The following is a 26,960-nucleotide window of genomic DNA, read 5'->3' as shown; positions in this document are numbered from 1 at the left end:
TTGTTCCTAGCTGTAAGGCTGTGGGGCTGTGGGGCTGAGAGGCATGCAGGGCCAAGTTAGCCCAGCCTAATCAGTAGGAATAGTGTTCTTGAGGCAAACATAAAAACATGACCAGCTGTCCCTCTCCTCTCTTCAACCCAGAATAACCACGCTTTCTGACCAGGTGCTAAAACCCAGGGAATAATCATAATAATCTGTTGAACGGTTTCATAGCTGCCGTTTCAGATGATGAAAGTAATGTCTGGGAGTATCTGTCCTTCAACATCATGATGGCATGCTAACGGCTAAAGAAACAATGTGAGCTGAGACTGCACATGTAAAAACAACAGTCGATTTAGAGTGAAAATGGGTGGAGAAAGAGAGAAAGAAGAAAGATATATAGATAGATGGCTCGATGTATGGAGGAAGGGTCTCATTTCCTTAGTGTGTGAGAGGTTGTGGGATAAACAAGTGGTCGGTTTGGTTACAGAGTGAGGGTTGGAATCATAGAGATCCTATCAATTAAAGAATTGTAATTCCTAACTCTATGGTTGGAACACTTCCCTGTCTGCTCAGCTCTCTGTCTGTTTACTAAGCAGACTGAGACTGGAGGCCTGGGGAATACTCAGTTCAATGACTGCCCCTCACATTGGCTGTGGAGGGTAAGAGTCTGTGTGTGTGTGTGTGTGTGTGTGTGTGTGTGTGTGTGTGTGTGTGTGTGTGTGTGTGTGTGTGTGTGTGTGTGTGTGTGTGTGTGTGTGTGTGTGTGTGTGTGTGTGTGTGTGTGTGTGTGTGTGTGTGTGTGTGTGTGTGTGTGTGTGTGTGTGTGTGCGCACTACAAATCTCTTTCATCTGACATTATAGCAATGGTGTGTTCCATCAGAATGGAACATATTGTACCTTCAATTCTTTGGCAGGACACCTGTAATCTAAAGTCGGCCATGTCCTTTAATCTACAGGCTGCATTAGCCATAATGGCTGATCTGTTAAATATGGTAGCCTCCAGCCCTGGCACAGAAAAGCCCATGCCAGGTCGTGTCAAAGCAATACGCTGCTCTCCACCAAATCTCTTAATCAGACTACAATCTGCTAATCCCTAATATGGCAACACCCCCTTAAAAAACAGGTTATTGGGATTTGAATCACTTCCAGGTCTGCCAAAGGATTTCTTTGTGTGGAAAGCACAGCGCGATTGAAGACTAATCCTTCCAGGAGTGACATCGCACACACTCACGCAAGAACACCATCACACACGTGCACACACACTTCTGTGAGGGATGAGAAAGGCCTCTGTGATGGGGAGAGCAGGGGTTAAGTGGCCTGGCATGGTAACAGCCGTTACAGCCTCCACACACACACACACACACACACACACACACACACACACACACACACACACACACACACACACACACACACACACACACACACACACACACACACACACACACACACACACACACACACACACACACACACACACACACACACACACACACACACACACACACACACACACACGATCCAGATGCTACAAATGGAAGCATATTAGGCGGCGCTGTCGCTGTGGAATAGCTGAGCATCGATCTGCTGTAAAAGCCACCCCTAAGCTACGTCTGTCACTCCCAATGACCTACTTCCACCGTTGATCAAGAACAAAAGACAAAGACTGAAGGAGGGATCGAGAGAGGAAGGTAGGGAGAGAGAGAGAGAGAGAGAGAGAGAGAGAGAGAGAGAGAGAGAGAGAGAGAGAGAGAGAGAGAGAGAGAGAGAGAGAGAGAGATAAAGATAAAGACATAGACAGACAGGGGAGAGGGAGTACACTGTTTCTTCTTTCCACGTTCTTTCATATTGTCCAATTAAGTTTTTTTTTTAAACCACAGCACAGAAAAAGTGGTATAGACATCAAAGCAGAGTTAAAAATGTTAAAAAAGACTGACTAAATGGTCAGGGGTAAACATCCGGAGGATAGAAGATAGGAACAATAAGGTTAAGGGATCCCACTGAAGGGAAGGAAGGATGTGCTGCCTGGATGGATAGAGCATCTGCTGAAGCCACTTCCCCTTTAAGTCCCCGTCCTGCTCATTGCATGACTCAAACATCCCCCAGGTTTTGTGTCGATGAAATAAAATCAATCAAATAAAAATGTATTTGTCACATGCGCCGAATACAACAGGTGTAGTAGACCTTAGCGTGAAATGCTTACTAACAAGCCCTTAACCAAAAATGCAGTTCAATAAATAGAGTAAGAAAATATTACAAAATAAACTAAAGTAAAAAATAAAATAAAATCTAAAAGTAACACAAGAAATGGACATTACAATAACGAGGTTATATACAGGGAGTACCGGTACCGAGTCAATGTGCGGGGGTACAGGTCAGTCGAGGCAATGTGTAAAGTGACTATTGATGGGTTCTGACTTATAAACGGTAAAATATTAAATATTCTTATCCATGTCACTGAGGGAGAGAGGGGAATAGAGAACATTTACATTCTGAGGTCATGTTAGATTAAGTGCGGAAGAACATACATCACTAATCTTCTGGATAGCAAACAGGGGTGTATTTGCTGTTCAGATGTGTAAGGAGGGGCTCAGATTATGAGAAAGGGTTAAATACTAGCGTTTGTGTGAATATGTTTTTTGTCTTATGCAGCTGTATGACCCAGTGGGTGAATAAAGTTGGTTTAAGCTTTACTAAGCATCTGTGACTCTTTTACTCTGTTTAGTTAGAACCTAACACTATGCATAGATAATAGATAGTAAGTAGCAGTAGTGTAGAAACAAAGGGGGTGGGGGGGTGTCAATGTAAATAGTCCGGGTGGTCACATGATTAATTGTTCAGCAGTCTTATGGCTTGGGGGTAGAAGCTGTTAACAAGCGTTTTGGTCCTAGACTTCCGGTACCACTTGCCGTGTCGTAGCAGAGAGAACATGACTTGGGTGACTGGAGTCTTTGACCATTTTTGGGGCCCACCACCTGGATGTCAGGAAGCTTGGCCCCACTGATGTACTGGACCGTAAGCACTACCCACTGTTGCACGGTCAGATGGCGAGCAGTTACCATACCAGGTGGTGATGCAACCGGTCAGGAAGCTCTTGATGGTGTAGCTGTAGACATTTTTGAGGATCTGAGGACCCATGCCAAATCTTTTCAGTCTCCTGAGGGGGAAAAGGTGTTGTCATGCCCTCTTCACAAATGTCTTGGTGTGCTTGGACCATGATAGGTTGTTGGTAATGTGGACACCAAGGAACTGGAAACTCTCAACCTGCTCCATTTCAGCCACATCGATGTTAATGGGGGCCTGTTCGGCCCTCCTTTTCCTATAGTCCACAATCAGCTCCTTTGTCTAGCTCACAATGAGGGAGAGGTTGTTGTCCTGGCAACACACTGCGAGGTCTCTGACCTCCTCCCTATAGGCTGTCTCATGGTTGTCTGTCGTCAGCAAACTTAATGATGGTTTTGGAGTCGTGCCTGGCCACACAGTCATGGGTGAACAGGGAGTACAGGAGGGGACTAAACACGCAGCCCTGAGGGGCCCCAGTGTTGAGGATCAGCATGGCAGATGTGTTGTTGCCTACTCTTACCACCTTAGGGCGGCCGGTCAGGAAGTCCAGGATCCAGTTGCAGAGGGAGGTGTTTAGTCCGAGGGTCCTTAGCTTAGTGATGAGCTTTGAGGGTACTATGGTGTTGAACGCTGAGCTGTAGTCAATGAACAGCATTATCGCATAGGTGTTTCTTTTGTCCAGGTGGCAGTGTGGAGTACGATTGAGATTGCGTCATCTGTGGATCTGTTGGGGCGGTATGCGAATTGGAGTGGGTCTAGGGTTTTCGGCATGATGGAGTTGATGTGAGCCATGACCAGCCTTTCAAAGCACTTCATAGCTACAGATGTGAGTGCTACGGGCGGTAATCATTTAGACAGGTTACCTTACCTCCTTTCTTGGGCACAGGGTAGCTAGCTAGCTCCCTGCCTCTCAGGGAAGTCCAAACAATACTTCTTATACCAGGACGGTCTGTAGAGTCGCAGTGAAATAACACCATTGTATATTCCATATACATCCCAGAGTATTATTCACTGTTGACTGGATCTCAGGCCAAATCAAATCATCCAAAAGGTCAGGCTCAGAGTTCCTCCATGCTGCTTTTCATCTTCTCTACTCTGCCTCTCCGCTCTCTTATAATTCAGAGGATGACAACAGACAAATCCCATCTATTGCCCTGCTATGGGACACCTGCTGTCTTCTGAGGAAGCAACATTCACCGTGAGCTCCCATAAACACCCCATTGTAAAGGGGCAATCTGCAGTTGTCCACCTATTTTTGGACATGAATTAATGATATGTACCCATTGATTCTTGAAGAATATAACTTATAAATGCCTCATGGGCTTAGTTCAACTGTCGTACCCCATCAGAACCCAAAATATAAAGCTTGTTTTACTCCCATGTCAGTAAATAACGTAAATGTAAACAAACACTCTATAGCCTCAAAACATTGTTAGAACTATAATGTTTCATATCATGTATGGTCAGTCCTTGCATCCAAAGCTCTGTCCATGAATTTGAGAGTGGTTAGATTTCTCTAGCTCCATCCCTCAACTTTTTACCAAAACAGTGGTGGGGATGACAGTTGGTTATTGTTTCAACTGCAGATGGCCTTTTAGAGTTGTATGTCTATGTGATAGCCTTATTGCTAGTCGTACTGTGCATGCAGCTGCTATGACTGCCCACCTTTCTGCTAGCATTTGGGGGTACAAAGACCTATGTACCAGTGTGCCATTTTGCATTCAGCACTAGGACTATGCTCTTGCCTATGGGTGGTTAATCTTCAGCTGAGCTCTATGTAGCAGCCAGTATGTTATCTAGCCAGACAGTATGTAAGGGGAATATGAAGCAGGCTAACGGTAAGCTAGTGGTATTCAAGTGGTATAAAGCTGTATCTAGGAGTGACCTATCTTTCTGTGGGCCCAGAGCCAGGCAGCTCTTCTCTTCCACAGCTCCAGAGCTGTCTGGGCCTTGACTAAGCTCTGGCAGATAAACATGTTTAATGCAGACCCACAGAGCACGGTGACAGGGGGCAACGCTCGGCCACCCCTCAACACCACAGCTCTATCTCTCTCTCACTCTCTACCTCTCCCTCTCTACCTCTCCCTCTCCCTCTCTGTCCCCTTATATAAAGCCAATACTTCTTCCACATTTGGCGTCCTCCAGTCACACTCTTAAGCAAACTCATTTGGCCTCATTAGTATGTAAGTCTGCCAAATGTTCCCTGGACTGTTGGGGAGGAGAGATGGGGAGAGGAGTGGAGAGAAGGGTCATGTGAGGACAGACACTGCACCATCACATTACTGACAATGTCTGTACCAACCCAATCACAAATACAGACATCACACATGAAGTATGTGAGCAAATTACAGCTCCTGGAAGGAGGAGACCATTAGTCAAGAAAGACATCAGTGTTTGTGTGTGTGTATGTGTATGTGTATGTGTATGTGTATGTGTATGTGTATGTGTATGTGTGTTTGTGTGTGTGTGTGTGTGTGTGTGTGTGTGTGTGTGTGTGTGTGTGTGTGTGTGTGTGTGTGTGTGTGTGTGTGTGTGTGTGTGTGTGTGTGTGTGTGTGTGTGTGTGTGTGTGTGTGTGTGTGTGTGGCGCATTTGAGAGAGACAGTGACTCACCTGTTTGTAGGAGAGGAACACAGGTCTGTTGAAGACGATCCACTCTACCACCTTGCTACATGGTGGGGTGGTGAGAGAGCCTGTGTAGCGATAGTAACCCCCCAATGATGACGGCAACAGATCTCTCAGAACAAAGGGCTCCAGGAAGGTTTCTTTCTCTGGGGGAGAACAAGCACAGGGACACAAGGAATCAGTATCAACCATTCAGTCACAGCCACATACACTCTACACATGTAGCATACTGAATGTCCATACTGCAATGCTAGAGAATGAGAAAATGTATTTATTGATGTAAACAGTGTCAAGGGGGAAGATGTGTTCCCTTTGTCACTGAATCATTGAGTATAGTATGACCCTCTAGTGCTGATGCTAGTAGTCAACCATTTTGGCAACTAATCAATACCATTGATCTCCTCTAAGAATTATTCAACCAGCCCTGAGTCAGAGCTCACGTGTGTAACCACTGGATCTGTCCCCAGTGTCCCAGGCTCCATCAGTATATTTTGGAATGGACCACTCAAGCTTTACACAAATATCTGGTGAATACAACGGATGGTAAAACCAACCCAATTCCCTCCAAAATCCTGTTGTGATGGCAACGCTCATCAGTTAAAGACAACAATGGCAGCCCAACACACACCCAGGGTAAAGATAAATGTAGCTGGGGCAAACCTCTTGTGCCATAAGAATGAGGCGTTCCCTCCCAAATAGAGATAACAGTATAAATAACCTAAAAGATGGGGCGAAGAAACAGAACAGAATGGCTATATGAATCCTCCTGCCCCACATTTTTAATACATAACTAAACTTGGAATCCTATTGAGCAGGGATGAAAAAGAGGCTTAGCGTGCTAGCAATGCGTCGCGGAGCCGCATCAGATTGGAAGTGAATGGGAGAGCTGGGGGATTAAAGCCAATGCTGCAGAATAGAGGACAGAGGCAGGCACAGTGGCAGGGAAGAGGCTATACTGTTACCACCACAGCTGTACCACTAGCTAGGCTCACATACAGTACTGTAGTCTACTGTACTGTAAGCTATTTCAGCCTTTATAAATTAATTGCCAATCAGGGCTGGAGAGTGCTGAGTCAGTGGAGACTTCAAAGCCACTGTAAGACGCTGAATTAATGGACTTGTAATTTGTGCCATTGAGGAGCGGGGAGTTCATTTCAGTACTGTCACAGGAGACCACTGAGAGAGAACGGTTCACTGGGTAAACAATGATGCTGACACTGGGCCATGTACATATACATACATTGCATGCAAGAGAATACAATGACATACATGTACAGGGTTAGGGCAGTACAGTATGTCACCCAATCAGCCCCCTCTCTATACCTCCTTCCTATGCTGCATCCAGCCTTGAGACACTGCTGTATCATACAGCTCGGTCGTATAAATTAGTAGATACACTTGAATCACTCCTAAGTCTTCATATTATGCCCCAGTACCTTTTCACAGTTCAAATCACCATGTCTTTAGACAGAAAAAAGACTGTGGCTCACTGCACTTTTACAATGTAGCCTTTGCATGTGTAAATGGGCAACCACTGTACTGAATGTACCTTACACAGTCTCCTGCACTCATCTAGTGCTTTTTCAAATAGGAAATGAAGGAACAAAGGATTTTCCTGGTTCTATTAAAGATTCAAGCCAGACGACTGGGGTCATTTCAACTACATATATGTGTTGACTGACCCCAGCTTAAATCCACTCGCAACATCTGCCTCTTGCACAAGAGAGCTACAGACACACACACACACATGCACAGACACACGCAAACATGCACACACACGCACATGCACGTACACACGCATGTACAGATACTCAGAACTGTGGCTCTCAGCCCTTGGCATCTCCTTATACGTGTCCCGATTTGTCTCTTTGCGCTTAGATTGTGTCCCTGCCCTTGCTGTATAATTAAATATTAAGACTAAGTAACATAGGAACCTAATGGATGATTACTTGAGCAGACAGATTTCCTGTCGCACAGGCCTGTGTGCTTAAAATACCAGCAGAATGAACTCTGTCGCAGCGATGCTAATGTTGCAATTAAAATGCCTTCCTTTGAGCCACAGGGAACACACAGAGCCATTGAAAACAGAGGATTGCTTCACAATGTTCTCACAGCAAATACTCCTCTGACACTTATTTTCTTCAAACTATTGTCTAATTGTTTAGAATGTAGCGTGTGTTGCTATTTGTGTGCTGGAAGTTTGTGTGTGAGCTTATTAGTATGCATGTGTGTATGACAATGCTTAATTCAAATCCATACATCTTGAGATCCTCTTCCCTCCATCTCCCTCCTTCCCTCCCTGTCCCCTCCTCGTGTGGAGGCAACAGAGCTGAAAATACATCTCTGCAATTCACAACAGCAGGAGACAGGCCCGTCAGCGGGGGAGGGAAGGGGGAGACTGGGGAGGCGGGGACCCCACGGTCATATCTGTCTCTGATAAAGACCCCCCATAACGCTGCCTGGCCCTGGGCAAGCCACAGCCTGCCTCACCCTCCCTGCCTCTTCTCTCCCTCCCTCTCCTCTCCAGTCACATTCCCTCCCTCCTCCTTTCCTCTCCCAACACACTCCCTCCTTTCCCCTAATCTCCAGTAATTCTCCCTTACTCCTCTCCTAAACTGCCTCCTTTCCTCTCCCACATTCCTTCCTCCTCCACTGCCCTCAGTAACTACACTCAGTTACCCTAAAAGCAACGTGAGGATGAGGATTGTATCGTCATAATCATCATGCAATATAGTTCCCGATTTTTCTTTACAATGTCGATATAGTTCTGTCTGTAAGCTGCAGCTGTTAATGTATCAGTATGTCAAAGTTACCCAGCCCTTCTACATCAGTGAGAGCTCAGTGAATCAAAGGCTAGAGCAGTCTTTATCTTAGCTTGTCGAGTGCCTTAAGCCTTCGCCCTAATAACAATCTTAGTCCTGTCAGATTTAGCAGCTTTATCTGACATCAAACATTCACCCAACTATAATCACTACACCAGGGACACACCCATATCCCTCTGGACTCATATGGACGAGGCTTTAATTGTCTCTTGCAGATCTGCAAAACAAGTGTAGTCAGAACCAAGGTTAATATTCATAATTTGGTATTTTAAAGCTAATATTGGCATAACTGTTTGGCAATTCTATTGGAAAAAAATGGCATTGATAAAGCAAAGGTCAACCAGAAACATGGTAACCAAGGTACAACACAATAACCCACTCAAGAAGCCAGCATGTATAGAAGAATAAACTCTACAGCAGGGTGTCAAGCTTATTCCATGGAGGGCCAAGTGTCTGCTGGTTTTTGGTTAATCCTTCCAATTAATACCTACACAACTATGTGAGGGGAGTTCTTTACTAAACAGTGACCTTCATTCCTCAATCAAGTGCAAGGGAGGGGCGAAAACCAGCAGGCACTCAGACCTCTATGGAATGAGTTTGACATGTGTGCTCTACAGGGTGATTTCTCATGAGAGCCCAGCAGCTTGCTATGCTTGTTTGGGGGCATTTGTTAAGACTAGGCCTGGGCAGCTCTTGTCCTCAGGGCCCTGATTGGTGTCACACTTTTTCTCCAGCCCCCAAGGACTGGAATTGCCCAGGCCTGTGTTAAACAAAGGTTTCATGTAAAATGCAACAAGCCGTGAACTACAAAGACCGCCAGCCAGCGTGATGGTGCGTGTCCGCCAGACAAGACCAGACCCAGCCAGATGAGTGGAAATTTAACCAGCTCTCTCTCTCTTTCAAGTTCCTAGAACACTGAAGGGCAACTCCAGTCCTCGGGGGCCAGAATGGTGTTACTGTTTCGGTTTCCACTAGATAGCACTCCCACAAAGTCAAAATGGTCAATATCATACAAATTTCTGAAAACAAAAATGTAATTTAAGGTTAGGCATAAGGTTAACAGTGTGATTAAGGTTAGGTTTAAAATCCAATTTTAAGAAGATACATTTTTGAAACAGGCAGAGTTTATGACTTTGCCTCTCGTAGCTAGTGACGGTCCACTTTTTCCCCATCCCAAGCAAACACAGCTGATTAAGCTTATTGCATTTTAAATGGCAGATCATGATTAGTAGATTATTGGAGGCAGGTGTGTTAGCTGTGGCTAGGGAGAGTGTGACACCAATCAGGCCCCCGACGTACCCGGCTCCATGAGGGGGCTAAAGGGGGCTTAGCCCCCTCAGTTGAAACTTCTGCCCCCTCAGTTTTAGTTTTATGTCGTACTTAGATCACACTATACCACAATAAGCATAAAGTTAAAATGCAGAACCTCTGAGATCACTGATTGCTTTTGAAGTGACAGGTTGGTGCGAAATACGTAGCATATATCTGCTGTAAAATAGGGGCTTTCTAGCAGTCGTAGGGAGGCGGGAGGCAGGCAGGTAGAGGTGCAAATGAGTGTTGGATTTATTTACAGAGAGTTGGTGTTTCAAAGATGACGATGATATTTACAAATATATAAACACTACCGTTCAAAAGTTTGGGGTCACTTAGAAATGTCCTTGCACATTTTCTGCCCATTAAAATAACATCAAATTAAAACGGCAGTCTCAATGTCAACAGTGAAGAGGCTACTCCGGGATGCTGGCCATCTAGGCAGAGTTCCTCTGTCCAGTGTCTGTGCACTTTTGCCCATCTTAATCTTTTATTTTTATTTGCAACTCTGTCTAGAATGCCAGCATCCCGAAGTCAGCCTCTTCACTGTTGACTGAGACTGGTGTTTTGCGGGTACTATTTGATGAAGCTGCCAGTTAAGGACCTGTGAGCTGTCTGTTTCCCAAACTAGACACTCTATTCTGGTTAGAGACAGTTTGTGCTGTTCTGTGAAGGGAGTAGTACACAGCGTTGTATAAGATCTTCAGTTTGGCAATTTCTCACATGGAATAGCCATTATTTATCAGAACAAGAATAGACTGACGAGTTTCAGAAGAAAGTTCTTTGTTTCTGGACATTTTGAGCCTGTAATCGAACCCACGAATGCTGATGCTCCAGATACCCAACTAGTCTAAAGAAGACAAGTTTTATTGCTTTAATCAGAACAACAGTTTTCAGCTGTGCTAACATAATTGCAAAAGGGTTTTCTAATGATCAAGTAGCCTTTTAAAATGATAAACTTGGATTAGCTAACACAACGTGCCAGTTATGGTCGCTGATGTCACATTCTGACCTTTATTTCCTTTGTTTTGTTATTATTTAGTATGGTCAGGGCGTGAGTTGGGGTGGGCAGTCTATGTTTGTTTTTCTATGATTTTGGGATTTCTATATTTCGGCCTAGTATGGTTCTCAATCAGAGGCAGGTGTCATTAGTTGTCTCTGATTGAGAATCATACTTAGGTAGCCTGGGTTTCACTGTTTGTTTGTGGGTGATTGACTATGTTAGTTGCTTGTGTCAGCACAGTTCTTAGGATAGCTTCACAGTCGTTATTTGGTTTTGTACAGTTTACTTTGTGTTTTTTTGTCGTCATCTATTAAATGATGCATTCACACCACGCTGCGCTTTGGTCCGCTTCTTACAACGATCGTGACAGCTGATAATTGGCCTCTGTACACCTATGTAGATATCCCCTTAAAAAATCTGCTGTTTCCAGCTAAAATAGTAATTTACAACACTAACAATGTCTACACTGTATTTCTGATCAATTTTGTTTTTTTAAATGGACCAAAATTTAGCTTTTCACTCTCCAGCTCTACATCACGTGAATTCTGATCACCTGTTCACACACCTATATGTGATTATCACACACTAGTTCTGTTCTTTGCACCCCATCATTGTGATGTATTGTTTGTTTTGTGACACACTTCTATTTGGAGGTCTGTTTGTCCCATAATTTACTCCTCCCATGTATGATAGTTGTTGCCTGTCTCACTAACGAAACCTTTTGCTTATTCCCTGCCTGTTCTTTAGCCTAAAGGATTTTCTGTTATCAACCTATTGCCTGATCTTCCAGACAACATTACTAGCCTTTTCCCTGCCTGTACTGTTGCCTTTTGGACCCCCTGTGTATGACTTTCTACCTGCCCCTGGACCCAGCTACTTGCCTCCTCCTGTGGTCCTTTAGTATAAACACCTGTTGCGCCCTGCACTTGAAACCCAAACTTTTGAACTGCAGTAATATATATACAGTGGGGCAAAAAAAGTATTTAGTCAGCCACCAATTGTGCAAGTTCTCCCACTTAAAAATATGAGAGAGGCCTGTAATTTTCATCATAGGTACACTTCAACTATGACAGACAAAATGAGAAAAAAAATCCAGAAAATCACATTTTAGGATTTTTAATGAATTTATTTGCAAATTATGGTGGAAAACAAGTATTTAGTCACCTACAAACAAGCAAGATTTCTGGCTCTCACAGACCTGTAACTTCTTCTTTAAGAGGCCCCTCTGTCCTCCCCTCGTTACCTGTATTAATGGCACCTGTTTGAACTTGTTATCAGTATAAAAGACACCTGTCCACAACCTCAAACAGTCACACTCCAAACTCCACTATGGCCAAGACCAAAGAGCTGTCAAAGGACACCAGAAACAAAATTGTAGACCTGCACCAGGCTGGGAAGACAATAGGTAAGCAGCTTGGTTTGAAGAAATCAACTGTGGGAGCAATTATTAGGAAATGGAAGACATACAAGACCTCTGATAATCTCTCTCGATCTGGGGCTCCACGCAAGATCTCACCCCGTGGGGTCAAAATGATCACAAGAACGGTGAGCAAAAATCACAGAACCACACGGGGGGACCTAGTGAATGACCTGCAGAGAGCTGAGACCAAAGTAACAAAGCCTACCATTAGTAACACACTACGCCGCCAGGGACTCAAATCCTGCAGTGCCAGACGTGTCCCCCTGCTTAAGCCAGTACATGTCCAGGCCCGTCTGAAGTTTGCTAGAGAGCATTTAGATGATCCAGAAGAAGATTGGGAGAATGTCATATGGTCAGATGAAACCAAAATATTACTTTTTGGTAAAAACTCAACTCGTCGTGTTTGAAGGACAAAGAATGCTGAGTTGCATCCAAAGAACACCATACCTACTGTGAAGCATGGGGGTGGAAACATCATGCTTTGGGGCTGTTTTTCTGCAAAGGGACCAGGACGACTGATCCGTGTAAAGGAAAGAATGAATGGGGCCATGTATCGTGAGATTTTGAGTGAAAACCTCCTTCCATCAACAAGGGCATTGAAGATTAAACGTTACTGGGTCTTTCAGCATGACAATGATCCCAAATACACCGCCCGGGCAATGAAGCATTTCAAAGTCCTGGAGTGGCCTAGCCAGTCTCCAGATCTCAACCCCATAGAAAATCTTTGGAGGGAGTTGAAAATCCGTGTTGCCCAGCCACAGCCCCAAAACATCACTGCTCTAGAGGAGATCTGCATGGAAGAATGGGCCAAAATATCAGCAACAGTGTGTGAAAACCTTGTGAAGACTTACAGAAAACGTTTGACCTCTGTCATCGCCAACAAAGGGTATAAAACAAAGTATTGAGAAACTTTTGTTATTGACAAAAATACTTATTTTCCACCATAATTTGCAAATAAATTCATAAAAAATCCTACAATGTGATTTTCTGGATTTTTTAATTTAATTTTGTCTGTCATAGTTGAAGTGTACCTATGATGAAAATTACAAGCCTCTCTCATCTTTTTAAGTGGGAGAACTTGCACAATTGGTGGCTGACTAAATACTTTTTTGCCCCACTGTACATACAGTACCGATCAAAAGTTTGGACACACCTACTCATTCAAGGGTTTTTCTTTATTTTTACTATTTTCACAGCCTGGAGCTGTGTTGGGTTATTTTCCTGTTGAATGTCCTACTAAGCGCAAACCAGATGGGATGGCATATCGCTGAAGAATGCTGTGGTAGCAATGTTGGTTAAGTGTGCCTTGAATTCTAAATAAAGCACTGAGTGTCACTAACAAAGCACCCCCCACACCATCACACCTCCTCCTCCATGCTTCACTGTGGGAACCACACATGCAGAGATCATCCGTTCACCTACTTGGCGTCTCACAAAGACACTGTGGATGGAACCAAAAATCTCAAATTTGGACTCATCAGACCTAAGGACAGATTTCCACCGGTCTAATGTTCATTAACCGTGTTTCTTGGCCAAAGCAAGTCTCTTCTTCTTATTGGTGTACTTTAGTTGTGGTTTCTTTGCAGCAATGAGACCATGGAGGCCTGATTCACGAAGTCTCCTCTGAACAGTTGATGTTGAAATGTGTCTGTTACTTGAACTTTGTGAAGCATTTATTAGCGCTGCAATTTCTGAGGCTGGTAACTCTAATGAACTGCAGCAGTGGTAATTCTGGGTCTTCCTTTCCTGTGGCAATCCACATGAGAGCCAGTTTCGTCATAGCGCTTCATAGCTATTGCGCCTGCACATGGAGAAACTTTAAGAGTTGTTGAAATGGTCCGGATTGATTGACCTTCATGTCTAAAAGTAATGATGGACTGTTGTTTCTCTTTGCTTATTTGAGCTTTTCTTGCTATAATATGGATTTGATATTTTACTAAATAGCTATATCTTCTGTATACCACCCCTATACCTTGTCACAACACAACGGATTGGCTCAAATGCATTAAGAAGAAAATATATTCCACAAATGAACTTTTCACAAAGCACACCGGTTAATTGAAATGCATTCAATGTGACTACCTCATGAAGCTGGTTGTGAAAATGCCAAGAGGGTGCAAAGCTGTCATCAAGGCAAAGGGTGGCAACTTTGAAGGATCTCAAATATAAAATATATTTTGATTTGTTTAACACTTATTTGGTTACTACATGATTCCATATGTGTTATTTCATTTTGATGTCTTCAATATTATTCTACAATGTAGAAAACCTGGAATGAGTAACTAGGTGTGTCCAAACTTTTGACTGGCACTGTATATATATATATATATATATATATATATATTTGTAAATATCACTTTCATCTTTGAAACACCAATGCTGTGTAAATAAATCCAACACTCATTTGCACCTCTACCTGCCTGCCTCCTGCCTCCCTACGACTGCTAGAAAGCCCCTATTTTACAGCAGAGATAGGCTACAGATTTTGCGCCAACCTCTCTGTCACGCCTTGGTCATTGTATTTTGTGTTTTCGTTATATATTTGGTCAGGCCAGTGTGTGACATGGGTTTATATATTGTATTTTCGTACTGGGGTTTGTAGTATTTGGGATTGCGGCTGAGTAGGGGTGTTGTATAGGCTTGGCTGCCTGAGGCGATTCTCAATTAGAGTCAGGTAATTCTCGTTGTCTCTGATTGGGAACCATATTTAGGTAGCCTGGGTTTCACTGTGTATTTCGTGGGTGATTGTTCCTGTCTCTGTGTAGTGTTCACCAGATAGGCTGTATTAGGTTTCATGTTCCGTTTGTTGTTTTTGTATTATTTAAAGTTATTTCATGTATCGTCATTTCGTTCATTAAAGACATGAGTAACCACCACGCTGCATTTCGGTCCGACTCTCTTTCTACAAACGAAGAACGCCGTTACACTCTCAGAGTCTCTGCCTTTGAACTTCATTTTGATTGTGGCATAGCATGATACACTGGCAAGATAAAGTCACAACAATAGACAACCATAGTGTGCTTAAACTAATAACACTCAAATTCTTATATTTTTGTTGTCTATATTGAATACATCATTTAAACATTGACAGTGTAGTTTGGAAAAAGTATGTGAACCCCTAGGCTAATGACTTTTCCAATCAATGAGATGAGATTGGAGATGTTGGTTAGAGCTGCCTTACCCTATAAAAAACACTCACTAAATTTGAAGTAAATCAACAACAGAATGGCTTCAACGGAAGAAAATACATTTACATTTACATTTAAGTCATTTAGCAGACGCTCTTATCCAGAGCGACTTACAAAAATACACCTTCTGAAGTGGCCCAGTCAGAGTCCTGACCTCAACCCGCACAGCATCGCAACCCCTCAACCCGATTGCGATGCTGTGGCATGACCTCAAGTTAGCAGTTCACACCAAACATCCCAAGAATATTGCTGAACTGAAACAGTTTTGTAAAGAGGAATGGTCCAAAATTCCTCCTGACCATTGTACAGGTCTGACCGCAACTACAGATGTTTGGTTGAGGTTATTGCTGCCAATGCTAACCCCCCCAAAATGTTGCCCCCTTAGTCACTTTATCCTGTTGCCAGATCTGGCCCTCGAGGACTGGAGTTGCCCATCCCTGACCAAGAACAACCAGAGAACATTAGGAGCCCACCTCTCCAGTCCAATTGAACAGAGATTGGACTTGATTGAGCTGGACTTGTCTGCTTGTCAGGTGACTTCTACATTGAAACAGAAAGCCTGTGGTGAGTGTTTTGAGATGTTAGGCTAACTTGTAATAAGCCTGAGATGATTCCATGAATACTTCATGTAACTACATGCTATGGTTGTGCCAACTTTTATTAAAGACTGTGTTCATTATTGTTTGAAAGGGGTGCATCAGGGATAAAAAGATAATTCAGCTTTAGGGGAGTGTTTTTTAAAACAACCAAGTTCCTTTTGTCTGTAGAGACTCATGGGGGCAACCTGGGGTATGTTCTCTATAATTAGGTACTTGCAACCACAAAAAACTACACAAACAGAAACGAAAAAGGGCTGAGATATTGCAGTTACATGCAACTTTGGAAAAAATAATGTTATGGACCTCAATGAACAAATGTTGTAGGCCAATGATTGGTGAATTCCCTCCTGAAATGATTGGGTGATGGATGTGTCACTCACCATGATGAACCACACCCCTCAGGCCATGGATAATGGGGTCCACTGCTGGGTTGTCCTTCAGTCCCACCTGAGAACAGGAGAGGAGAGAGGAGCAGGAGATACACGTTAGAGTCTGGAAAACATGTAAGACATTGTGTAACACCTCCTCTGATACTTCCACTCAAAGAGAGAAAATAGTAGTAGCAGAAAGAGAGGGCAGAGAGAGAGAGAGAGAGAGAGAGAGAGAGAGGGGGAGAGAAAGAGAACATTTTCTGTAGAGACTGAGTCTTGGTGATGGAAAAACAGAGTAAATCAGAGGTCTTTTTGACCTGAGCTGGAGCAATACACAGGACGTCAACAGACTATACATACGTGGGTCCTACAGCTACACACTAGGGCTAACTCCAAAAAGTCGACTGGTCGATTGTTTGGTTGATGGGTTGTTGATAGGATGTTGGTCGACCAATCATTTGTTAGGTCTAGCAGTAGAAAATATATACAGTACATATACAGTACCGGTCAAAAGTTTGGACACGCCTACTCATTCCAGGGTTTTTCTTTATTTGTACTATTTTCAAAATTGGATAATAATAGTGAAGACATCAAAACTATGAAATAACACATACGGAATCATGTAGTAACCAAAACAATGTTAAACAAATCAAACAGCTTCATGAGGTAATCACATTGAATGCATTTCAATTAACAGATGTACCTTAAAAGTACATTTGTGGAATTTCTTTCCTTCTTAACCTTATTTGGTAAGATAACCTTATTTGGTAAAAGAAGATAACCTTATTTGGTAAAATACCAAGTCCTCAATTAAGCAAAGAGAAACGACAGTCCCATCATTACTTTAAGACATAAAGGTCAGTCAATCCAGAACATTTCAGGAATTTTTTAAGTGCAGGTGCAAAAACCATCAAGTGCTATGATGAGACTGGCTCTCATGAGGTCCGCCACGGAAAAGGAAGACCCAGAGTTACCTCTGCTGCGTTGTATAAGTTCATTAAAGTTACCAACTTCAGAAATTGCAGCGCAAATAAATGCTTCACAGAGTTCAAGTAATAGACACATCGCAACATCAACTGTTCTGAGGAGACTGCGTGAATCAGGCCTTCATGGTCGAATTTCTGCAAAGCAACCACTACTAAAGGACACCAATAATAAGAAGACTCTTGCTTGGGCCTAAAAGTGGTTCCAACCACTGTGTCTACGTGAGACGCAGAGTAGGTGAATGGATGATCTCTGCATTTGTGGTTCCCACAGTGATACACGGAGGAAGAGGTGTGATGGTGTGTGGGTGCTTTTCTGGTGACACTGTGTGTGATTTATTTAGAATTCATTTCACACTTAACTAGCATTGCTACCACAGCATTCTGCAGTGATACACCATTAGTGGGACTATCATTGTTTTTCAACAGGACAATGACCCAGGAATATTTGACCAAGAAGGAGAGTGATGTAGTGCTGCATCAGATGACCTGGCCTCCACAATCACCCAACCTCAACTCAGTTGAGGTGGTTTTGGATGAGTTGCACCACAGAGTGAACGAAAAGCAGCCAACAAGTGCTTAGCATATGTGCTGAACTTCTTCAAGACTGTTGGAAAAGCATTCCAGGTGAAGCTGGTTGAGAGAATGCCAAGAGTGGGCAAAGCTGTCAAGGCAAAGGGTGGCTATTTGAAGAATCTCAAATATAAAATATATTTAGATTTGTTTAACACTTTTTGGTTTTGAAATATGATTCCCTACGTGTTATTTCATAGTTTTGATGTCTTCACTATTATTCTACAATGTAGAAAATAGTCAAAATAAAGAAAAACTCTTGAATGAGTAGGTGTGTCCAAACCTGACCCGTAGTGTATATATATATATATATATATATATATATATATATATATATACACACACACACACACACACACACACACACACACACACACACACACACACACACACACACACACACACACACACACACTATATATTATTATAATTTTTTAAACCCCTTTTTCTTTCCAATTTTTGTGATATTCAATTGATAGATACCGTCTTGTCCCATCGCTGCGACTCCTGTACGGACTCGGGAGAGGTGAAGGTCGAGAGCAATGCGTCCTCTGAAACACGACCCTGCCAAGTTGCGCTGCTTCTTGACACACTGCTCGCTCAACCCGGATCGGAGGAAACACCATCTAACTGACGACTATGTCAGGGTGCATGCACCCAGCCTACCACAGTAGTTGCTAGAAAGCGATGGGAGAAGGTCATTCCGGCCGGCCAAATCCTCCCATAACCTGGACGACCATGGGCCAATTGTGCGCTGCCTCATGGGTCTCCCGATCGTGGCCGGCTACGACACAACCCGGTCTCGAACCCGGATCTGTAGTGACGCCTATAGCACTGTGATGCAGTGCCTTAGACCGCTGCGCCACTCGGGAGATGCTCTGCTTTTTTTACACCACATTCCAAAAAGCAAGTCCTGTAGGCTGTAGTTTTGTCTTATCTTGATTACAGTTGTGTGGTCGAGAACGGCAAAGAAAGATCGAGTTAAGCTACTTCTGTGGCCAAGAACAGAGTGGCACTTCTTGGTTTTCATTGTATTCAGAGGGCTAATATACTGTAAATACTTTGCATACCAATCTCTCTTGGCTAAGAGTTGAAGAGAGACTGACTGCATAACTACTTATTTTTATAAGAAACATTAATGCATTAAGCTCTAACACACACACTTACCCCACCAGACAAGCCACCAGGTTTTTTTTTTCACAGTCCACAAATCCAGAACAAATTCAAGAAAGCGTATAGTATTATATAAAGCCATTATTGCATGGAACTCCATTCCATCTCATATTGCTCAAATGAACAGCAAACCTGGTTTAAAAAAAAACAGATAAAGCAACACCTCACGGCACAACGCCTCTCCTCTATTTGACCTAGATAGTTTGTGTGTATGTATTGATATGTTGGCTACAGTATGTGTGCCTTTTTTTAAACTGATGTAGTTCTGTCCTTGAGCTGTTTTTTCTATTAATGTTCTGTATTATGTCATGTTTCATGTTTTGTGTGTGACCCCAGGAAGAGTAGCTTCTGCTTTCGCAACAGATAATGGGGATCCTAATAAAATACCAAATACCAAATATTTCAGGCTCTTGTCATCTCCTGTCTGGACTACTGCAACTCGCTGTTGGCTGGGCTCCCCGCTTGTGCCATCAAACCCCTGCAACTTATCCAGATCGTTGCAGCCCCCCTGGTTTTCAACCTTCCCGAGATGTCCCATTTCATCACGCTCCTCCGCACACTCCACTGGCTTCCAGTCAAAGCTCGTATCCATTACAAGACCATGTAAATGTCAACATTGTGAACAGAGTGCCCCATACTAAAAATCAAATCTTGATTTGATTTGTCACATGTGCCGAATACAACAGGTGTAGACTTTACCGTGAAATGCTTACTTACAAGCCCTTTTACCAACAATGCAGTTCAAGAAATGGAGTTAAGAAAATATTGACTAAATAAACTAATTAAAAATGTTTTTATTAAGTAACACAATAAAATAGCAATATTGAAGCTATATACAGGGGGGGCCGGTACCGAGTCAATGTAGGGGGTACAGGTTGGCAGAGGTAGTGGCAGTGGGGTTATGGTATGGGCAGGCATAAGATATGGACAATGAACACAATTGCAATTTGAATGCACAGTGATACCTTGATGACATCCTGATGCCCATTGTCGTGCCATTCATTCGTCACCATCACCTCATGTTTCAGTATGATAATGCACGACCCCATGAATTCCTTGAAGCTGAACATTTCCCAATTCTTCCATTACCTTCATACTCACCAGACATGTAACCTGTTGAGCATGTTAGGGATGCTCTGGATCGACGTGTACGACAGCATGTTCCAGTTCCTGACAATTTCCAGCAACTTTGCACAGCCATTGAAGTGGAGTGGGACAACATTCCGAAGACCATAATCAACAGCCTAATCAACTTTATGCAAAGGAGATGTATCTTGCTGCATGAGGCAAATGGAGGTCACACTAGATACTGACTGGTTTTCTGATCCCACCCCCTTCCTTGTTCATTAAGGTATCTATGACCAGCAGATCTGTATTCCCAGTAATGTGAAATCCATAGATTAGGACCAAATTAATTTACTTCATTTCACTGATTTCCTTATATGAACTGTAACTCGGTAATATCTTTGAAATTGTTGCATGTTGCGTTTATAGTGTAGTATTAATTGATTATATGTGTCCAAATTGTTCATGAGTTCCTAGTGGATAGACCAGGGAAAATTGTGAAATTAATGAAAAAAGCATCTAATCAACAATGGGATTTGACACCATGACACTGTCAACAAATGCATATTGCCATAGTAAAATAAATAAATGTCCGTAAAAAATATGTTGAAATCCTCATTTTAAACACCAATTGTATTCACTAAATTGATAGTTTATTAAAAACATTTTTTTTTAATTATTTCACATATTTTACATGTGATAAGGCCACACAGAGGGCCAAAGATAATTACAGACACCTGTGATAATCGGAATGACCCAAAAGCGTCACTAGATGTCTTGTGATAGATTACATAACATCCTTTAAAGCTCCACAAATTCTGGTAGTTTACTGGTAAACTTTTAAAGTTTCCAGTGATACACCCTCCCTTTTCAACCCTAACTGGGACAAAGCCCCACACTGAGCTTCAACACACTTCAATCAATGGCTTTCTTTCATTGTCTCCCTGCATTGAGAGACTAGGAAGACCCCTACTGTAAGGACATCAATGTGAAGAGGATTAGAGAGTAACCACACAGTTTCAGGGGCAACCTTCACTGTTACCTTCCTTTCTTCCTAACCCTACCATGGCACTCCTCTGTTGTTCAGTTACCCCCTGAGTCCAGGTCTATTCTTCAGCCACCTCTGTCACCACCTACTGTCTTCCTCTGTTCCTCTGTTCCCAGTCACCGTGTGAGGCATTGCACATCTACCACACTCCTTCGAGTTCTCTCCCACTGTCCTGCTATTTTTAAACACATCAAAGAAACGTGTTTTTGGTGGATGGCAGACCACAGAGAGTACTGAATGATTGTAGCAGCACTGGGGTTTTATTTAAGCAGAACCCTGCACCAAATCTTCCTACTTAAGATAGCCCTCTGTGAAGACAGACTGAGAGGGGAAGAGAGAGATGGCTTCAAAGATAGAGACAGGGGTGATAGGAGAAAAACAGATAGGGAGGGAGGCAGAGAGAGAGTGATGGAGAGCGTGACCAAGGGAATTATAGTTTCATTATTAATGATTGTCTGTTAAACCCACAGCTCTGTCCCATGTGAACCTCCTCCATGGGGTCACACACTGTGTTTGTCTCTGCATTGTCAGTACCACAGCACAGTCCCTCTATTCTCCCAACACAGGCAGCCTGAGTCACCACACCACACTACAATGACACGGCAGAAAGATCAGGCCTATGCCATGTGACATCTCATCTCTTTATCATCCATCCAACAGCCCTGATCCTTTCTCCCTGACTTCTGTCATGGCATTTTTCGGCTTTACCAAATGAGGAGAGTTAGAAACTTCACACACCAGTCAGAGATACTTAAACTACATCTTTTTTAATAAGAGCTTTGCAATAGCCCTTTTTGACTTTCAATGATGCGCTATCTCTAATGAACCATTGAAAAGTCCCAACAGAAAAGTACAAAGATCTTTTATAGCCAAGATACACTCCCTATATGACGATTCACAGATCTTAGGAACAGTTCACAAAGGTTAGGATTTGTATGAAAGATATCTATAAAACATGGCAGACAGTTACTGCTGTGTCAACAGCTCTCATTGTAAAGACCAGTGTCTGGCCCCCTCACTCCAAAAGGGAACCGTCTCTCCCTGGTACGGCATAGAACAGAACCATTAGCTCATGTTATCTGGAATGCTCTTTAGGCTTTATTACCCAAAGACATCGTAAATCTCCCCTGTCAGTGCTATCTCATAGAGGCCCATCCACAGTGGAACACACACACAATACAAGCATGTAATGTAATACAAGCATTATAACAATCTTACAAGCATTATAACATAACCTTGCAATTTTCCACGACACTTCTCTTTACTATTATCAGTCCAAAAGGCCTGTTGAATCTCTCTGTATCTCCTTACAGTCACCTAAAACAGTGAAGTGAAGAATAAAGGGCAACTGTAAATGAAGCTACTGTACCTTCAAGAGACTCTTGGCTCATTGCACCATGAGGCTTTAATTGCAGTGCAGGCCAATCGGAGAGAGGGGATTGTTCGACAAACGAGGATATCTCTGCAGTGTCAGAGAGCAGTTGAAACATCTGCGTTTGCCTTCCCAATGACGTGAGAGCTAAAGAATAGCTGTGTCACTTTCTCGCAAGTGTGCTTATTGCTTTTGGACCTTTATCATATCTATACATGTAAAATTAGCACCTATGATCAATTAAGAGGGAGAAGTCCTTCTGTAGCTCAGTTGGTAGAGCATGGCGCTTGTAACGCCAGGGTAGTGGGTTCAATCCCCGGGACCACCCATACGTAGAATGTATGCACACATGACTGTAAGTCGCTTTGGATAAAAGCGTCTGCTAAATGGCATATATTATTATTATTATTAAGTCACACCTAATGAAGAAACAGAAACTTAATTTGCGGCGATATAAATACAGTGCCTTGCGAAAGTATTCGGCCCCCTTGAACTTTGCAAACTTTTAGGCTTCAAACATAAAGATTTTTTTTTTAACCTTTATTTAACCAGGCAAGTCAGTTAAGAACACATTTTTCTTTTCAATGACGGCCTGGGAACAGTGGGTTAACTGCCTGTTCAGGGGCAGAACGACAGATTCGTACCTTGTCAGCTCGGGGGTTTGAACTCACAACCTTCCGGTTACTAGTCCAACGCTCTAACCACTAGGCTACGCTGCCGCCCCACAGATATAAAACTGTATTTTTTTGTGAAGAATCAACAACAAGTGGGACACAATCACGAAGTGGAATGACATTTATTGGATATTTCAAACTTTTTTAACAAATCAAAAACTGAAAAATTGGGCATGCAAAATTATTCAGTCCCCTTAAGTTAATACTTTGTAGCGCCACCTTTTGCTGAGATTACAGCTGTAAGTCTCTTGGGGTATGTCTCTATCAGTTTTGCACATCGAGAGACTGACATTTTTTCCCATTCCTCCTTGCAAAACAGCTCGAGCTCAGTGAGGTTGGATGGAGAGCATTTGTGAACAGCAGTTTTCAGTTCTTTCCACAGATTCTCGATTGGATTCAGGTCTGGACTTTGACTTGGCCATTCTAACACCTGGATATGTTTATTTTTGAACCATTCCATTGTAGATTTTGCTTTATGTTTTAGATCATTGTCTTGTTGGAAGACAAATCTCCGTCCCAGTCTCAGGTCTTTTGCAGACTCCATCAGGTTTTCTTCCAGAATGGTCCTGTATTTGGCTCCATCCATCTTCCCATCAATTTTAACCATCTTCCCTGTCCCTGCTGAAGAACAGCAGGCCCAAACCATGATGCTGCCACCACCATGTTTGACAGTGGAGATGGTGTGTTCAGGGTGATGAGCTGTGTTCAATTTTGGTTACATCTGACCAGAGCACCTTCTTCCACATGTTTGGTGTGTCTCCCAGGTGGCTTGTGGCAAACTTTAAACAACACTTTTTATGAATATCTTTAAGAAATGTCTTTCTTCTTGCCACTCTTCCATAAAGGCCAGATTTGTGCAATATATGACTGATTGTCCTATGGACAGAGTCTCCCACCTCAGCTGTAGATCTCTGCAGTTCATCCAGAGTGATCATGGGCCTCTTGGCTGCATCTCTGATCAGTATTCTCCTTGTATGAGCTGAAAGTTTAGAGGGACGGCCAGGTCTTGGTAGATTTGCAGTGGTCTGATACTCCTTCCATTTCAATATTATCGCTTGCACAGTGCTCCTTGGGTTGTTTAAATCAAATCAAATTTTATTTGTCACATACACATGGTTAGCAGATGTTAATGCGAGTGTAGCGAAGTGCTTGTGCTTCTAGTTCCGACAATGCAGTGATAACCAACAAGTAATCTAACTAACAATTCCAAAACTACTGTCTTATACACAGTGTAAGGGGATAAGGAACATGTACATAAGGATATATGAATGAATGAATTAAAGCTTGGGAAATCTTTTTGTATCCAAATCCGGCTTTAAACTTCTTCACAACAGTATCTCGGACCTGCCTGGTGTGTTCCTTGTTCTTCATGATGTTCTCTCTGCGCTTTTAACGGACCTCTGAGACTATCACAGTGCAGGTGCATTTATACGGAGACTTGATTACACACAGGTGGATTGTATTTATTATCATTAGTCATTTAGGTCAACATTGGATCATTCAGAGATCCTCACTGAACTTCTGGAGAGAGTTTGCTGCACTGAAAGTAAAGGGGCTGAATAATTTTGCACGCCCAATTTTTCAGTTTTTGATTTGCTAAAAAAGTTTGAAATATCCAATAAATGTCGTTCCACTTCATGATTGTGTCCCACTTGTTGTTGATTCTTCACAAAAAAATACAGTTTTATATCTTTATGTTTGAAGCCTGAAATGTGGCAAAAGGTCGCAAAGTTCAAGGGGGCCGAATACTTTCGCAAGGCACTGTATAAAGAGCTCCATCTTGTTTCTGAGGACAGTGACGTAGGAGGCAATCCATTTTTTAAGCTGAGAAAAGTCCCTCTGAAACTAGGGCGACTGGTGTCACAGAGAGGAAGCAGGGACTAAGTGGCTATGCCATCCCGCTTCATCAACAACAACCCTGGCTCGAGTGCCAAAACATAATCTACCTGTACACTACAGTAACAGGCCTCACCTCCTCCTCAATTTACCACTTAAACTAAGAAATGCTAAATGCAACTACAGCAAATTACATTGAATTAATTCTGATTCTCTGTTAAAAGCTGGAACTAATTTCTCCTCCAGTAGCAAGTACTCTGCTGAATTAGAAGCAGCACTGTAGGGTTTAGCACTGTTGGCATATAGTGTAATTAACTTCATTTGGAGGTAATTGATTTAGTGAGGAATGGAGAGTCACCTAAATAGAAGACAAAAAACTCCTTCATCAACACATTATTTCTATGGCTGCATCACATGTAAGACACTGCCTCTCCTTAATGTGCTGTACACCTTGGCTGAGTTGATCAGAAGTAAACTTCCTGTTACCATAGTAACGCATGCTCCAGTGAGTAGTAAGCCTCTGTGAGCGATGCTGGGTCTGGTCTGCTCTACTCACACGTGTGTTTATCTGAATGACCGTATGGTGAATCACTGAGCATGTGGACTGTAAATAAGCCAATAAAACTGTAATGATAGATGTTACTACTAAAATCTATTTCAATCAGGGCGCTGGGCACAGCACGAGAGTGGGCCGCAAAAGCAATGTAAGCCGCAGCCCTGAGCTCACACGGGCCGATAGAGCCAATTTGTCCTGTATGGCAACATACATCATTAAATGAATACATGCCACAGTGAGAGCAGAGCAATCTAATCACCACACACACACACACACAACACCTCACGGATCAACTCCTCCTTCCTATTTGACCAAGATAGTTTGTGTGTATGTATTGATGTGTAGGCTACGGCAGCCTTTTTTAAATTGATGTATTTCTGTCTTTGAGCTGTCCTTGTCTATTAATGTTCTGTATTATGACATGTTTCATGTTTTGTGTGGACCCCAGGAAGAAGATCTGCTGCACCAGCTAATGGGGTGATCCTAATAAAACACCAAATACCAAACACACACACGCTGACTGAGACACACACACACACACACACACACACACACACACACACACACACACACACACACACACACACACACACACACACACACACACACACACACACACACACACACACACACACACACACACACACACACACACACACACACACACACACACACACACACACACACACACACGCTGACTGAGACACATACACACACGCTGACTGAGACACACACACACGCTGACTGAGACACACACACACACCCACACACACAGATGTACACTGAGTGGAACACTTCCTAAAATTGAGTTGCATCCCCTTTTAACCTCAGAACAGCCTCAATTCGTCGGGGCATGGACTTTACTAGGTGTCGAAAGCGTTCCACAGGGATGTTGGCCCATGTTGACTCCAAAGCATTCCACAATTGTGCCAAGTTGGCTGGATGTCCTTTGGGTGGTGAACCATTCCCGATACACACAGGAAACTGTTGAGCGTGAAAAAACCAGCAGACTTGCAGTTCTTAACCAGTGCACCTGGCAACTACTACCAAACTCTGTTCAAAGGCACATTCAATCTTTGTCTTGCCCATTCACCCTCTGTATGACATACATACACAATCCATGTTTCAATTATCTCAAGACTTAAAAATACTTCTGTAACCTGTCTCCTCCCCTTCATCTACATTGCCTGAAGTGGATTTAATGAGTGACATCAATTAGGGATCATAACATTCACCTGGATACACCTGGTCAGTCTATGTCATTGAAAGTTCATAATGTTTTGTACACTCAGCATAT

General features: G+C 42.9%; 1 protein-coding gene across 2 annotated transcripts in view; it reads right to left on the bottom strand.

The window, feature by feature from the left end:
• The window catches only part of LOC124002645 (receptor-type tyrosine-protein phosphatase gamma-like), a 341,627-nt gene that overhangs the window by 63,311 nt on the left and 251,356 nt on the right, over window positions 1-26,960 (bottom strand). For both annotated transcript variants that reach the window (XM_046310229.1, XM_046310230.1), the window contains exons 6-7: window positions 16,393-16,459; window positions 5,658-5,815 (exon numbers count right to left, since the gene is read on the bottom strand). In XM_046310229.1, coding sequence (XP_046166185.1) covers window positions 5,658-5,815; window positions 16,393-16,459 — 225 coding nt within the window. The remainder of the gene's footprint in view (window positions 1-5,657; window positions 5,816-16,392; window positions 16,460-26,960) is intronic.

This window comes from Oncorhynchus gorbuscha, linkage group LG18 (assembly GCF_021184085.1).
Source record: "Oncorhynchus gorbuscha isolate QuinsamMale2020 ecotype Even-year linkage group LG18, OgorEven_v1.0, whole genome shotgun sequence".
NCBI classification, from domain to species: domain Eukaryota; kingdom Metazoa; phylum Chordata; class Actinopteri; order Salmoniformes; family Salmonidae; genus Oncorhynchus; species Oncorhynchus gorbuscha.
The sequence above is the reverse complement of the archived record's forward strand: the minus strand, read 5'-3'. Positions and strand labels throughout refer to the sequence as shown.